The following is a 15,393-nucleotide window of genomic DNA, read 5'->3' as shown; positions in this document are numbered from 1 at the left end:
TCAATTAACTTGTGTGTGGGATGTTTGAAAGATAATAGCCTCCTCTAAGTAATGGTATGTGGTATTTTATGTTCCGTTTATTTTTTGTGAAGTTATATGTGAAAAATTCTGTATTTAAGCAACACCAACATAATTGTTAAAGACATATACTTAGCTATTACTCGCTAAATTGGCTGGTTGTATTCTACTTTTTGAGAGCTTTCCAACAACATATGACACATGGCTATTTGATGAGTTTAATGTTTTTACTGATTGCAATAATATGTACAGTGCAATTTTTTTTCTCCATAAATTATCAAAATGGAACACTTCTGATTTGTCTGCAAATTTCAAAGCACTTGTTCAGTTTTGGTCATAATGCCTGCATGCATTGGAAATTAGAATATAAAACGATATCAAACAATACCTATTTTGTGTTGGTCAAGACTGCAGTCATTAATATATTATTTTAAGTATTTATTTTTTTTCTCGCTGGCTCATTCAAGCTTAAAGGATTAATGTTATTATCATACTTCTTTAATTCATTTTACAACTTTTTATTTTGGGAGTATGTGTTACATGTGAGGTGGTGTGTATCCTCAGATCTTTTTTAAAACAAATGCAGATTAAAGGAAATAATAAAGTTAATTTATTAAGGTGGTAGTACATCCATACTTTGTTCTGTACATGTACAGTGCCTGAATGTGTTCAACATGCTTTAATGTTAAAGGGAGCTCACTGAGAGAAAGAAGCACATTTCAACAGAAGAATAAGAGTCAACCAAACGGTAAACAACCTGTAAGTCTTTTGTGCTTTCATGCGACATTTCAGTGTGGTGGATAAGGAATGGTACATTAAATGTGTCAATAGAACAAATCTGAAATTTGTATTAAAGGTTTATAAACTCGTTACTACTCATTACTGTATCATAACATATTAAAATGTGATGTAATAGAAAGTTCAGCTCTAAACTAAGTCTAATTTTATTCAGCACAAAGGTTTTTAAAGTTTTTTTTCTTCTTTTTTTTCTTCTTTTTTTTTTAGATATATACATATTGAAGGCACAGTGTGTATATATACATATTGACTAGTTTGTTGCTTTAAAACTGATGATTCATGTGGGTGAAAAAATGTAATTTTTTATAAGGATGCAGCTATATCAGGAATACAAAATGTCCATTAATTAAATGATAAATCAGCCTATTGAAGTCATAATAAAACATTTAATATAAAAAATAGTAAAAGCGTTAAGAATCCAAAGGCAATTGATAAAATATTTTGATTCAAGTTTGATTACATATGCTTAAGAGCAGTGTGGAGTTTAACTAAATGTAAACTTATTGATTGGACAATAGTAGGTCTCTGTCTCAATGCCCTTTGGTGCTTTTTCCTATCGAGTTACTCCCATTAAGTCCCACAAAAATAGTACTTAAAAAGATGCCAGCTTGCCAATAAACATTTCAGTAAAAGCATTAAAAAAATACATGTCAAGTTCTTTGTTTAAATGTGGTGTGCATTATTATTATTTTTAATTAGGAATACATCTGACTCATTGCTATTTATGACATCCATACAATTGGAGTAACATGGCCTAGTTATGTCATTGTGTGCCTCAAATTGGTCATTTATTTAAATGTAACTAGTGCTGACCCTTGGAATTATTTCATACTTTACTGATATCGAAGGCCTACTGCAAAACCAAGATGTACAGTATATTCTCACTGCTGAAATATGATAATAATTTTCAAATAAGACAATTAAAAAAAAAATACAATTGTTTTATGTTTTAAAAAGTACAAAGTTGTATTTAAAATTATTTCTTAAACTGTTTGAAAATCGTCCCATAATAAAAGCTCACAAAATAATTATATTAAAATACTGTTTTTTTAAACTGTGGTATTTCTACAGTCTCTTACGTCAATGTATTGCTCATTATTTTCTGTAACACAGCATGTAATTTTGTTCCCAAATAAGGGCTTTAATTTTGAAGAACGGGGCTTTTATTTTAAAAACTATGTGAGTCCTTCTTTTAGCTGACTTCAGCAGCAGTGATAATGTCATAGCTGAACACAGTAAACCCATGCGAGACATCAGTAAAGATTTCTCTCATTAAACCTTCTTCCCGAGTGAAGACAGAGCCTGAGCTTCAGCTTATATACAGAAGAGGAAGTGGTGCATAAGGAGACGGATTCAAAAGTCGTAATAAGGCCACAGTTTGAAGTTGGTAATCAAGGTTGTCAGTTGACTTATTTTGTCTGATTCATTGATCTTTAACAGGTTTCATGTTGTTGTTAACAGCTGCCCCTTTCAAAAATGTACAATGGTAACTATAGTATCAAACAAAAATACGCTAGTTGCTACAGTGTTTGTTGTAAAACCATAATGAAGTTATATTGCATCTCTTTAAAGCATTGTTCTGTAAGAAGCTTTCCGAATGTTTCTGTCATCTATTAAGTCAGTGTTGGCTAATACCAAAACTAATTACCAAAGTTATATTGTTGAAGCCTAACAATTACTGTTATTACTGATATTTGTTCAGAGACTGTGGTTACTACGGCGATTTTGTTTTAAAGGGGCTGGGTCTTTAAGTTTTTAAAAACCCTAGTTTAACACACATGTAGCCTATCAAGTTCGTAAAAAAAAAAAAAAAATCTGTTCATGTTGGTTTCATACATTTTTGAAAAAACAATTATAGCATTTTCTACAAAAAACAAAAACAAAAAAAAACAATTGTTTAATGATTTAAAAAGTGTAAAAGGTGTAACCATCAATTAAATGCCATTAAAATGCTTTCCTTGCTCCTTGAATATATGTGAATGTACACAGCTTAAACATTAAAGGAATATTCCGGGTTCAATGCAAGTTAAGCTCAATCGACAGCATTTGTGGCATAGTGTTGATTACCACAAAAATTAATTTTGACTCCTTTTCTTTAAAAAAAGCAAAAATTTGGGTTCCAGTGAGACACTTACAATCAAAGTGAATGGGGCTGGAACGTAAACGTTAAAATACTCGCTGTTTCAAAAGTATAGCCAAAAGACATAAACAAAATATGTGTTAACATGATTTAATTGTGATAAAATCACTTACTAACCTTTTCTGAAGTTACAGCCAATTTTCAACTTTGTTGCCATGATGATGTAATGTCAACAAACCCTAAAATGATGATTTAAACAACTTTACAGCTGTGTTTTAACAGAAAAGTGCTTTTATAAAATTATAAGCTTCACATTTTGGCATTTAAACCCTCCAACAATTGGCCCCATTCAACTTAATTGTAAGTGCCTCACTGTAACCTCGATTTTTGGGGGATGACTCAAAATTATTTTTGTTTTATAGATTATTTTTATTTTTTACAAAATGGCTACCTGCATGTTAGTCACACCACCTGACTTTGATTTGAACAAAGGTTTTTCAAATATTAGTAATAATTTAAAACAAAATTGTTTCACTGTGAGGCCTATACCATATGTTGCAGGACTCCTTGTTCTACTTCTATCTGCAAAAGGAATGTTTGGAAATCTAAAATTTATATTTCCTATTGACACACTAAAGGAGAAGATATAAAATAATTGCTTAAGACATATGTTTTTGTGAAACATCTAATGTGATATCTAAAGACTTTTCATTGCACTTCAGGTTAAAAATACTGAATAGATCCAATAAATAAATAAATTGTGTTTATTTACCACTTAATCAAGCACATTGTGTGTTAAAGATTCCAATTTTATGACACTGGTGTTTTTGCACTTTCTGTGTGTACCTCACTGTGCCAAGGTTTACTCGTGTGGATGCTTTTAAAGTAGATATTCTTCTCCATTGCAGAATTAGTTCTACTTTACAGAAGGAAGATGGGTCCGAAGGGGTTTTTACCAATTCTGCATTGTGTTGCTTCTCTCTCTCCTATACACACCACAACAGCATTAAGACATTCCCTTTGTAAGCCTGCTGTAAAACAGTGCTGTGCCTCCCTCTGCACCCTCCAACAGAGAAGAGGTGTTTCTGTAGAGGCTGCCACAAGCCATCATGTTTCAGACTTGACTGACAGGGAGAAAAAACTACTGAACAAGCTTTATGATGGACTTATCGGGGGCCAAAGAGCAGCTCTTGCTGAGTCTATAACCCTTGTAGAAACCCAGCATCCCAGGAAGAAGGAGTTAGCCCAGGTTCTGCTTCAAAGAGTGCTGGCCATCCGTCAGGAGCAGGAGAGAAGAAATGGTGGAAAACCAGTGGCCTTCAGAGTGGGTCAGTAAGGTGATGTGTACAATAGAATTGAGGCTAACCCGTGTAGCTGTTTGCATGAACATCCTTAACCCAGAGGAAATAGATATACTTTTGAATCTGAAAATAGTTTAGAGGTGGAAATCAAAGTGTGTCAGGTACTTCATATCATCTGTCACCTCTCTGTACATGTGACTTCAGGACTGTCTGGTCCCCCTGGTGCCGGAAAGTCTTCATTCATTGAGGTCGTTGGGAAAATGCTGACAGGACGAGGGCATAAAGTGTCTGTACTGGCTGTGGATCCTTCCTCATGCACAACTGGAGGTGAGCAGACACACAAATGTGGGAAGGTTTCTGTGCCTGAAGGCGACAGTGCCAGTTTTATCTCAGTACTTGACTTAATAAGTAATCTGCACTCAATTTGGCCACTGTCCATGCACTAACCATCTGATGCATATTGCACACATAACTTGAAAACGTTGCCTCGATCTAGTAAGCGGTAAACTGATTGTCTGGTTTGATGGAACTTTGGTGAGTAAAAGCACACAGGACATTTTATCAGTCTGCCTTGAAACAATGTCATGTTCACAAGATTCCAGGTTGATCGGTTAGGAGGATAAAATATTCACTGGATTTGACAAAGTTTGCAAGGTTAGTGACATCAGATCTTTTAAATATATTCAAAGTTTTGTTTGAGGCACGTAGTGTCAATGTAAATTGGATATCCTTGAGTGTAACTTTATTCTGTAGGTTTTTCATGCTGTACGTTGACTCTCTACACATTTTCCGATTTTTATTTTTATTTTTTATTTTATATCCACATATGTGGACAGTGGGACTACATTGTGAAATTTGAAATAACACTAAGCTATAGAAAGTCTGATTTTTTTTTTTCATCAAATTGTTTGTTTCCAGAAGTGTTGTTATTCATGTTTTTGAGACGTTACAGTCATTACAGCTGATTTTCTGTAAAGCTGAATAAATAATTCTAATTATAAGCATCATCCAATCACTGCCAACCATGCTAAAATAATCTAAAGTAATCTATGTACTGATTACAATTGTACCATGTCTGCCAAACATGTTGAGTGGTCTAAACAACATCTGCAGCCTGAAACTGAACTTTTGGTGGGATTTTAGGATTTAATGCACTAAGCTACATAGAAAGCTATAGGATGCTCCCTATTAAGTGAATGACTTAACCTCCAGAGTGCTGTCTGCCTTCACTGGTCTCAGACAGATTGAAATGCACCTTATTTTCATCCTAACTCCATATAAAGCCTCTGAAAACAACATTTTTCAGCTTTTGGATGAACCCATTTATTCTCAATGTGAAAATGAATAGAATCGTATTGCATAGTGATAACTAAATAAAATATAACAAAATGTATATTAAAATGAAGTGAAATGACCCACAGATGTGTTAGTTTTTTCTACTTTTGAGGAAATGTGGTATGTGTTTCCACATATGTGGACATATGTTTATCAGGGTGCTGACGTATGAAAAATGAACAGATTTTTAATGCGGCATATCAAACTAAACTAGAGTCTCTCCTCTTTACAACCAAACAGGTTTCAGTGAAAACATTTAAAGAGATTTCTTACTGGCCGGGTCACGTGACGCCATGCAAGAAGCAGACGTGTGAGCGACGAGCTCTGCGCACTTTGCTAAATTTTTAATTATTTTCATGTTATAATCTGGTGAAATTTGATACATCCAGTTACACATTTGCTCTTTGAGGCAAAACAAATTATTGGTTTTTGTATTGGTTCCACCTAGCAGCTGGAGCTTGTTCTACTGAAAAACACTCCTTTGGAACAGCTGTGGATGAATCTGTTCGTTCTTCGTGCTTATTCCTCCTGCTGGCTGGAGTTTGTTTTGTTGAGTATTTTTATGGGACATTGGAATGATTACATCATCCGCTGAACTCATAACAGCCGGCTCACTGAATATTCGTTTGTCTGTCCAAGGAATCTGAACGGTTTATATGAGCTGGAATTTGTTTTGTGGAAGATCACACCTTTGAGACAGTTCTGTGAATGAATCTACATGTTCTTTGTGTTCATTCTTCCTATTGGCTGGGGTTTATTTTACAAAGTATTTTCTGTTATGTAATTTTGACTCACAAATTTGTGAGGCAAAATTGAGCAATCAGATGGCAAAGTTGTCGTGGGTGCTTGTGGCCGTTCATGGACCTTTTGAGTTTAAAGGGATTGTCGCCGGTTGGCGCTTTCGTGCGTGGGGTTAATGCGCACCTTTTTCTTTTTTCTGTTTGTTTTGTTCGGGGGGAAGTTCGGGGTTTGATTGTTGCATTAATGGGGAATGTGGTCTGTAAAATGTTGTTTTTGACACAATTTATTTTTTCTACTATATCAAAATGTCAAATGTTAATGAGTGTACTATCTCTCTCCACATGGAATGTAAATGGGTTGGGGCACCCCATAAAAAGAAGGAAGGTTATTACTTTTCTTAAACTTAAGAAATATGATATAGTGTTTCTTCAAGAAACACATCTCTCCCCGCAGGAAGCTGAAAAATTTGGGAAGATATGGGGTGGACATGTTTTTTTTAGTGCTTGCTCAAGTAAGAGCAAGGGAGTCATTATATTGATTAATAAACATCTACAATTCAAATGTCTCAAACAGACTAAAGATAAATTAGGGAGAGTCATTGTTGTTTTAGCTAAAATTCAAGGGCAAAGGTTGATTTTGGATAACATTTACGCACTTAACGCTGATGATTAGGGCTTTTTTATAGATCTTGAAGGGATGCTGCAAACCGCTGGCACCCCTCATGATGTAATATTGGGAGGAGACTTTAATCTTTTGATGGACTCAGTCCTTGATCATAGTGAAGCAAAAGTGTGTAAACCCCCTAGAGCAAAATTGACGCTTCACAGGATGTGTAAAAATCTTGGTCTTATGGATATTTGGAGACTTTTGAACCCATCTGGTAGGGACTATACATTTTTTTTATCAGTCCATAAGATTTATTCTATAATAGATTTTTTTTAATATATATATCCAAATCCCTCATTTCATCTGTTGTTGATTGATTGCTCAATTGGAAATATCTTAGTCTCAGATCATGCCCTGGTGAGTTTAGAGGTGTTGCCATATACAGAGAATAAGAAATCATATAGTTGGCACCTTAATGTGTCTTTTTTGCAAAATCTTGATTTCCAACAAATGTTAAAGTCTGAAATCAATGTTTATATGGAGACCAACTGGTCCTCAGTATCCTCTGTGGGCATGGCTTGGGAGGCAGTTAAGGCGGTTCTTAGGGGTCGGATCATACAGTATGCTTCATTCATCAAAAAATCCAAAGCACAAGAACTCGTGGAGTTGGAAGAGAATATTAAAAGTGCAGAGGCAGAGCTGAAGCGCTGTCTGTCAGCTTATGGCCTATATAAATATAGATATAATACTATTTTGTCACGGAAAGTGGAGTTTTGGTTATTCAGGGCAAGACAGTCATACTTTGAGTAGGGTGACAAAGCAGGGAAGCTTTTGGCTAGATATATAAAGCAGAGAGAGTCTCTTTCTATCATTCCCTCAGTGAAATCTGCTGGTGGTGAAATTTTTACCTCAGCCATTGATATTAATAATGCCTTTAAAGAATTCTATCTTGATCTTTATAGTACCACGTCTTCTTCTACTGATGAAGATATTAGAAACTTTGTAGAACCATTAGATCTTCCTAAACTGACGATTGAGCAAAAAAAAAATTCTTGATTCTGAGATAACCTTGGAGGAGCTTGACAAGGTAATTAAGTCCCTACCTACTGGCAAGGCTCCGGGGACAGATGGTTTTGCCGCAGAATTGTTTAGATCCTATGCTACAGAACTGCCTCCACTTTTGTTAGAAGTTTATACTGAATCATTAAAGAATGGAAAGCTTCCTCCAACCATGACACAAGCCCGGATGAGTCTGATTCTTAAAAAGGACAAAGATCCAAGCGAGTGTAAAAGTTACCGTCCAATCTCCCTGATCCAACTAGATGTAAAAATATTGTCAAAAATTTTGGCTAATCGATTAAGTAAGGTTATGACATCTCTTATACATATAGATCGGGTGGGGTTTATTCGGGGCCGTAGCTCTTCTAATAACATCAGGCATCTCATCAATATCATGTGGTCAGTAGCGAATGATCAATCTCCGGTCGCTGCCATCTCACTTGACACCGAAAAGGCATTTGATATGGTAGAATGGGATTATCTTTTTAAGATTTTGGAAATGTATGGGTTCGGGAGTACATTTATTGGTTGGATTAAGTTACTTTATAGACACCCTGTAGCAGCGGTACAAACAAATGGATTAATTTCCGATTATTTGACTCTGGATAGGGGGGCACTCAGCAGGGCTGCCCTCTTTCCCCTTTATTGTTCTATCATGCCCTGGAACCATTAGCAGCCGTGATAAAGGGGGAGGATGATTTTCCAGGGGTGGTGGTGGGAGGTGTGGCGCATAAGCTTCTGCTTTACGCAGATGATATTTTATTATTTGTCTCTGAACCTACTAGATCTATGCCTTGCCTCCACAGAATTATTCATTCCTTTTCCAAGTTCTCAGGATACAAAGTTAATTGGTCTAAATTCAAAGCTTTGGCTCTGACAGCGTAGTGTCCAGTAACGGCTTTCCAGCCAGGCGCCTTCCAATGGCCCCAACAGGGCATTAAGTATTTGGAGATTTTATTCCCAGCAAATTTGTCTGATTTAGTTAGTGTTAATTTTGACCCTTTAATAGAAAGATTTTCGAGCGATGTGGGAAGGTGGGCTTCATTACATTTATCAATGATTGGGAAGGTTAATGTTATTAAAATGTATTCCAAAATTGAACTACCTGCTACAATCTCTCCCTGTAGATTTCCCCCTCTCTTATTTCAAGCAATTTGATAACATAGTGAAGTCCTTCATTTGGAATGGGAAATGTCCCAGATTGCATTTTAATAAGTTACATAGGCCGATTGACAAAGGAGGGCTAGGCCTACCCAAGATATTGTTTTATTACTATGCGTTCAGTCTCAGACATTTGGCTCATTGGTCACTTCTACCTGAGAGAGCCCCTCCCTGGTTTGTTATTGAACAGGCAGTTCTTGCCCCCCCAAAAAAAGAGATTTCTTACTAGATGCACTTTTGTTGGTGTTGCGTCTGTAGGAGCGCTTCAAGGAAGTCAGAAGTTAACCCTTTAAATGACAGTCTAGAGTCCTGTGAACAGTATTCAGTCGGTTTTTATTCATTTTAATTATGCATTGCGTATAGCGAAGCAAAAATACAACGTCTATGATTTCTGTTGCGCTTGTTCCATATGCGTCTCAAATACATTCTCAAATATAGGCAATGTAAATATATTTGGAAATATGCTAAAGTGTAAATACAGGGAACACAGAGCGCTTTACGTTTTCAAAGCATGTTTAAAGGAACCGCACGGCAAAGTGCTGCAAACAGCTACAATGTTCATTTTCACATACTGTACAAGCCAACATTGTGGCTATGCGAGATTAGCGGTTACTTAGTTGTTTATTTTCAGCACTAGCCTGTTCATTTCATACAAAATTATGCTGCTTCAGTAATATAGTTGCTTAATTATAACTGATTTGTATATTAGTTCATGCATTAAATTCAACACTCGTGGTAAACTTTATAACTGTGTGACAAATATATTTGTGGAATCCAAATCGATTACATAACTCGAATTTCATAAACGAGTTTCTTGTCTAGATTCTCATCTTGTGTATTACCTGTATTCTGTCAATACACTTAGTTTGTCATGCATTTACTGGACCTGCAGAAGTAATGTTATAATATAATGACCCATTTTAAGAGTGATAAAAATAAAATAAGTTTCATTTAGAATTCATTCACCTTAAATGTAAGAAAATATACTTGGACTATTTGTGGGTTCTGTAGCTTTTCACATATAAATGAACTTAAAAAACACATTGTAAGGCCACATCCACACTAATCCACACTAAATTATTTTATTTTTTTAAGTTTCTTATGTCATTGTTTTCCAGAGTATACAGTTATGGAGAGCGTTTTCTAAAGTCTCGAATCCAGTTCCGGCGTGGATGAGAGGCGTAAACATAGCTAAATCAATGCGTTTTCAAACGAAAATGTATTAGTGTGGACTTGGTCTGAGAAGACATTAAACTTTTTTACAATTTGGTTATAACTTTGTGTTCAGGTTCACTGATGGGGGACAAAACACGAATGACAGAGCTCTCTAGGGACATGAATGCTTACATCAGACCATCTCCAACCTCAGGAACCCTCGGTGGTGTGACGAGAACCACCAATGAAGCCATAGTCCTCTGTGAGGGTGCAGGCTATGACATTGTGTTAGTTGAAACCGTGGGTAAGTCTTTTTAGTTTTTAAATAAATATTTTGCTTTGTAAAAATGCAAAATTTCACTACATTAAAGGGATTCTTCACCCAAAAATGAAAATTCCCAGATATGTGACTTTCTTTCTTCTGCTGAACACAAACAAAGATTTTTAGATGAATATCTCAGCTCTGTAGGTCCATACAATACAATGCAATTGTGGCCAGAACTTTGAAGGTCCAAAAAATACATAAAGGCAGCATAAAAGTAATCATTAAGACTCCAGTGTTTACATCTATATCTTCAGAAGCAATATGACAGGTGTGGTTGAGAAACAGATCAATATTTAAGTCCTTTTTTACTATAAATTCTCTTCCCTGCCCAGTAGGTGGTGATATGCACAAATAATGTAAATCTCCAAGAACAAAAGAAGAATGTGAAAGTGGAGATTTATTGTAAAAAGGACTTAAATATTGATCTGTTTCTGTCATATCGCTTCTGAAGATATGGATTTAATCACTGGAGTCAAATATATTACTTTTGTTCTGCCTTTATGTGTTTTTTGGAGCTTCAAAGTTCTGGCCACAGTTTACTTGCATTGTAAGGACCAACAGAGCTAAGATATTCTTCTAAAAATAGTGGGGGGGAGGGGTCCTGGTTCTCCCTATGGCCAGTCCGCCCCTGTACACATCTGGGATTCATGAGGGTGAGTATATGATGAGAGAATTTTCACTTTTGGAAGAACTATTCCTTTAACGCCTCACATCCGCACTGGAACTGCGTTTTTCTCCAGAGAAAACAGAGGGCTTCGAAAACACTCTCCATTACCGCACACTTTGGGAAGCTGAAAACCCAGTTTTCAAAGGACCATGGATTAGTGTGGGTGTGGCCTGAGGCGTAGAGTTTAATTGTGTTGTCAATTTTGAAATGTTTAGCATGAGCAAAAAACTCTACCTTTTTATTTGTACCAAAAAGATTGTGCTCCAATTACATGTTCAGAGGAAATGTTCTGTGAGTCCTATCTGTGCATTATATCTCTGTACAGGTGTTGGTCAGTCTGAGTTTGCTGTGGCTGACATGGTGGATATGTTTGTGCTGCTGATTCCACCAGCAGGGGGTGATGAACTACAGGTAAACAGACCTTTTTGCCATAGAATATCATCTGAAGCTTTTGGTAGTCTTTTGACACTGAACTACTTGCATCCTTTTTGGAAAAAGTAGAATGTTTTATTTCATATTTTATATCATCATATAATAAATATACAGCATTCCTCAAGACAACTTGCTTCATTGAAATTCAATGAAATAAAAACAGAAGATATCACTTTTGTAATTGTACACAGTGTTAATGAGTGGCTTAAATTGTATTTTCATAAAGGGAATCAAAAGAGGCATTATTGAGATGGCAGACCTGGTTGTAGTTACAAAATCCGATGGCGATTTGGTTGTTCCAGCGCGGAGGATTCAGGCAGAGTATACAAGTGCCCTAAAGTTGCTTCGAAAGAAGTCCAACATCTGGAAACCAAAGGTGCGTTTAATTTTATAATTATCCTGTACACTCCCATTTTTTCACATACACTAAAAGCAAAAAGCAATCAATTCTAATATTCATTATGAGCTGGATTTACCTAAAGTGTGTACCTAATTTTTGTATTTACTATAATGTAATATGACCGTCATTGCCAGGATCAGCCTTGTTTAAAGGAAATTATATTGAAATGTTTTTTTTTATTTTTTTAAAAAACAAACTGCAAAAATATGTTAAAAGAATAGTTCACCCAAAAATGAAAATTCTCTCATTTACTCACCCTCATGCCATCCCAGATGTGTATGACTTTTTTTCTTCTGCTGAACACAAATGTGTCTACAGAGCTGAGATATTCTTCTAAAAATCTTTGTTTGTGTAATGCAGAAGAAAGAAAGTCATACACTTTTGGGATGGCATGTGGGAGAGTAAATGATGAGAGAATTTACATTTTTAGGTGAACTATCGCTTTAAAGCCCTGTCCTAAAGTTAACTGTTTTGTAACACTTTTCCCTTTGAATCTACTTTTCTCTCATGTAAGAATTGATCAAGAATGTTAAAAAACATTTTATGTATCTTCAGTCACACTGCATAAGAGGTGTGTGCTGAGTAGTCAGTGTAGTCATTGAAAAATGCCCTACTACTCTGCACTGTCATATCTTCCCTCTTTGTCCCATCAACCCCAGTATTACTTCTGCCCGCTTTTGAATGGCCAAAAGCTGCCTCATGCATTTCGCTGGTTAGAGGCCACCAACATGGGTGAGAGACGCTACAGCCTTTGTCTTCTCCCAGCAGCATGGTTTCTGAGCTCCATCCCTTTGACTGGAGGATGCGATGGTCATATTGATTTCTTTTCCCCTCCCTGAAGACTTTCCAGTGTGTAGGTCTTTCATTGATACTGAGGATGGTGTGATATGTGTGGGCGAACCATTCATCCTTTACATTTCAGGCTGCTTTATGTGAAGCAACTGCCAGCTTCCATTATGTTCATTTATCCCTCTGCTTTTTGTTATTCTTATCTTTCTACACAGTCAAAAAGGTCACTATTTCAGTCTTGACCCTATTCCTCACCCCAACCCTAAGACTATCTATAAGCTACCGCTAAAATCAGAAGGAAATTATGTGAATAGTTATGGGCTAGTTCAGCCAAAAATAATAAATCTGTCATCGTTCACCCTCCTGTTGTTCAAAAACCATATGAATTTGTTTATGGTGTAGTGGACTAAAGCACTGAACTGGTAAGCGGAAGGTTGTTGGTTCAATCCCCATAGCCACCACCATTGTGTCCTTGAGCAAGGCACTTAACTCCAGGTTGCTCCAGGGGGATTGTCCCTGTAATCAGGGCACTGTAAGTCGCTTTGGATAAAAGCGTCAGCCAAATGCATAAATGTAAATGTAAGATGTTAAGCAAAATGACAGCCTCAGTCACAATTCACTTTCATTGTATTGAAAAAAATGCAATGAAAGTGAATGGTGACTGAGGCTAACATCTCCTTTTGTTTTCCATGAAAGAAATAGTGCCAAATGGGTTTTGAACAACACTTGGGTGAGTATTGTTGAGTGGACTAGCCCTTTTAATAATGTTGTTGAAGCCTATAGTTCCACATTGTACACCTCTTCTGTCTTCCCTGCCCCTCATCCAAATCTACTCTAACACATTTCATATTACACTTTTTCTCTTTATGATCCTCTTTCTCATCCTTGTGTCTGGTTAGGTGGTTCGCTTATCCTCTCAGACGGGACAGGGTGTGCCTGAGCTGTGGGATACCATGCTACAGTTCCGGGATGTGATGCTGAGCAGTGGGGAGCTCCAAGCCCGACGGCAAGCTCAGCAGAAGGTGTGGTTATGGAATCTGATCCAGGAGAATTCTGTACGTCACTTCCAGGAGCATCCAGCTGTGCGTTCTGCACTCCCGGAGCTGGAACGACGGGTCACGTGTGGTGATATCTCACCTGGCCTTGCTGCTGACCTCCTCCTTAAAGCCTTCACCACTCAGTGATGGAAACCGTTCCATGGAGGGCTTAAAAACATTAGGAAGATTGAGTCTTATCAGCTTTGATTTCTTATTATTGTATCTTATCTGATTTTAACAGATTTTAAAAGCTTTAATGGCATTTAATAGTCATTATAGGTGACATAACTGTTGTATATTGTTGTTGTATTATTTTGCAAAGTGAGTGAAACTGTATTAAAAGAAAAGGAACTGAATATCACACCTTGTGACCTTTGTAAAAATGCAGTTAATCACACAACAATCAAATGCATAATTATTGCCTGTAAATGCTTGTTTAATATCTATAATAAGATGATTTTTAGATAAAAGATTTACTGTAAATTAACTTCTACCTTTCCTTTATTTTCCTATATTTGTGTGTATCTTCAACTTTGGGCACTTTTAGCACTATGCACTTATAGAAAGTACAGCCTTGTTAAAACATTTTTCACACTTTCAATTTTTATAGGAGATACAGTGCATCCGGAAAGTATTCACAGCGCTTCACTTTTTCCACATTTTGTTATGTTACAGCCTTATTCCAGAATGGATTAAATTCATTATTTTCCTCAAAATTCTACAAACAATACCCCAGAATGACAATGTGAAAGAAGTTTATTTTAAATCTTTAAATAAAATAAAATCTTTAATAAAAAAACAAAAAAACAAAAAACAAATCACATGTACATAAGTATTCACAGCCTTTGCCATGACACTCAAAATTGAGCTCAGGTGCATCCTGTTTCCACTGATCATCCTTGAGATGTTTCTACAACTTGATTGGAGTCCACCTGTGGTAAATTCAGTTGATTGGACATGATTTGGAAAGGCACACACCTGTCTATATAAGGTCCCACAGTTAACAGTGCATGTCAGAGCACAAACCAAGCCATGAAGTCCAAGGAATTGTCTGTAGACCTTTGAGACAGGATTGTGTCGAGGCACAGATCTGGGGAAGGGTACAGAAAAATGTCTGCAGCACTGAAGGTCCCAATGAGCACAGTGGCCTCCATCATCCGTAAATGGAAGAAGTTTGGAACCACCAGGACTCTTCCTAGAGCTGGCCGCCTGGCCAAACTGAGCGATCGGGGGAGAAGGGCCTTAGTCAGGGAGGTGACCAAGAACCCGATGGTCACTCTGACAGAGCTCCAGTATTCCTCTGTGGAGAGAGGAGAACCTTCCAGAAGAACAACCATCTCTGCAGCACTCCACCAATCAGGCCTGTATGGTAGAGTGGCCAGACAGAAGCCACTCCTCAGTAAAAGGCACATGACAGCCCGCCTGGAGTTTGCCAAAAGGCACCTGAAGGACTCTCAGACCATGAGAAACAAAGATTGAACTCTTTGGC

The 15,393-nt window shown here is 36.8% G+C and overlaps 1 protein-coding gene across 6 annotated transcripts; it reads left to right on the top strand.

The window, feature by feature from the left end:
• The first annotated feature begins 2,028 nt into the window (after nt 1-2,028).
• mmaa (metabolism of cobalamin associated A) lies at nt 2,029-14,629 on the top strand. Of its 6 annotated transcripts, XM_051702972.1 has the most exons (8): nt 2,029-2,212; nt 3,805-4,224; nt 4,402-4,524; nt 10,388-10,558; nt 11,572-11,657; nt 11,905-12,054; nt 12,738-12,931; nt 13,767-13,914. In XM_051702972.1, the coding sequence occupies exons 2-7, from the start codon at nt 3,831-3,833 to the stop codon at nt 12,915-12,917; spliced, it is 1,104 nt and encodes a 367-aa protein (XP_051558932.1). In that variant the 5' UTR covers nt 2,029-2,212; nt 3,805-3,830; the 3' UTR covers nt 12,918-12,931; nt 13,767-13,914. The 6 variants fall into 6 exon arrangements, with proteins under 6 accessions (XP_051558932.1, XP_051558928.1, XP_051558927.1 ...); XM_051702968.1 differs by lacking the exon at nt 12,738-12,931 and having other exon boundaries at nt 2,029-2,203; nt 13,767-14,629; XM_051702967.1 differs by lacking the exon at nt 12,738-12,931 and having other exon boundaries at nt 2,029-2,199; nt 13,767-14,628.
• The last annotated feature ends 764 nt before the right edge of the window (nt 14,630-15,393 follow it).

Source organism: Myxocyprinus asiaticus, chromosome 7 (genome assembly GCF_019703515.2).
Source record: "Myxocyprinus asiaticus isolate MX2 ecotype Aquarium Trade chromosome 7, UBuf_Myxa_2, whole genome shotgun sequence".
In the NCBI taxonomy this organism is placed as follows: Eukaryota; Metazoa; Chordata; class Actinopteri; order Cypriniformes; family Catostomidae; genus Myxocyprinus; species Myxocyprinus asiaticus.
The sequence above is the reverse complement of the archived record's forward strand: the minus strand, read 5'-3'. Positions and strand labels throughout refer to the sequence as shown.

Bases quoted from the DNA above. Each gene is read 5' to 3' on its own strand.
- mmaa (XM_051702968.1), top strand. From the start codon at position 3,831: ATGGGTCCGAAGGGGTTTTTACCAATTCTGCATTGTGTTGCTTCTCTC. The intron at 4,525-10,387 runs GTGAGCAGACAC...CTTTGTGTTCAG, and splicing joins TTCCTCATGCACAACTGGAG to GTTCACTGATGGGGGACAAA. The intron at 12,055-13,766 runs GTGCGTTTAATT...GTGTCTGGTTAG, and splicing joins CCAACATCTGGAAACCAAAG to GTGGTTCGCTTATCCTCTCA.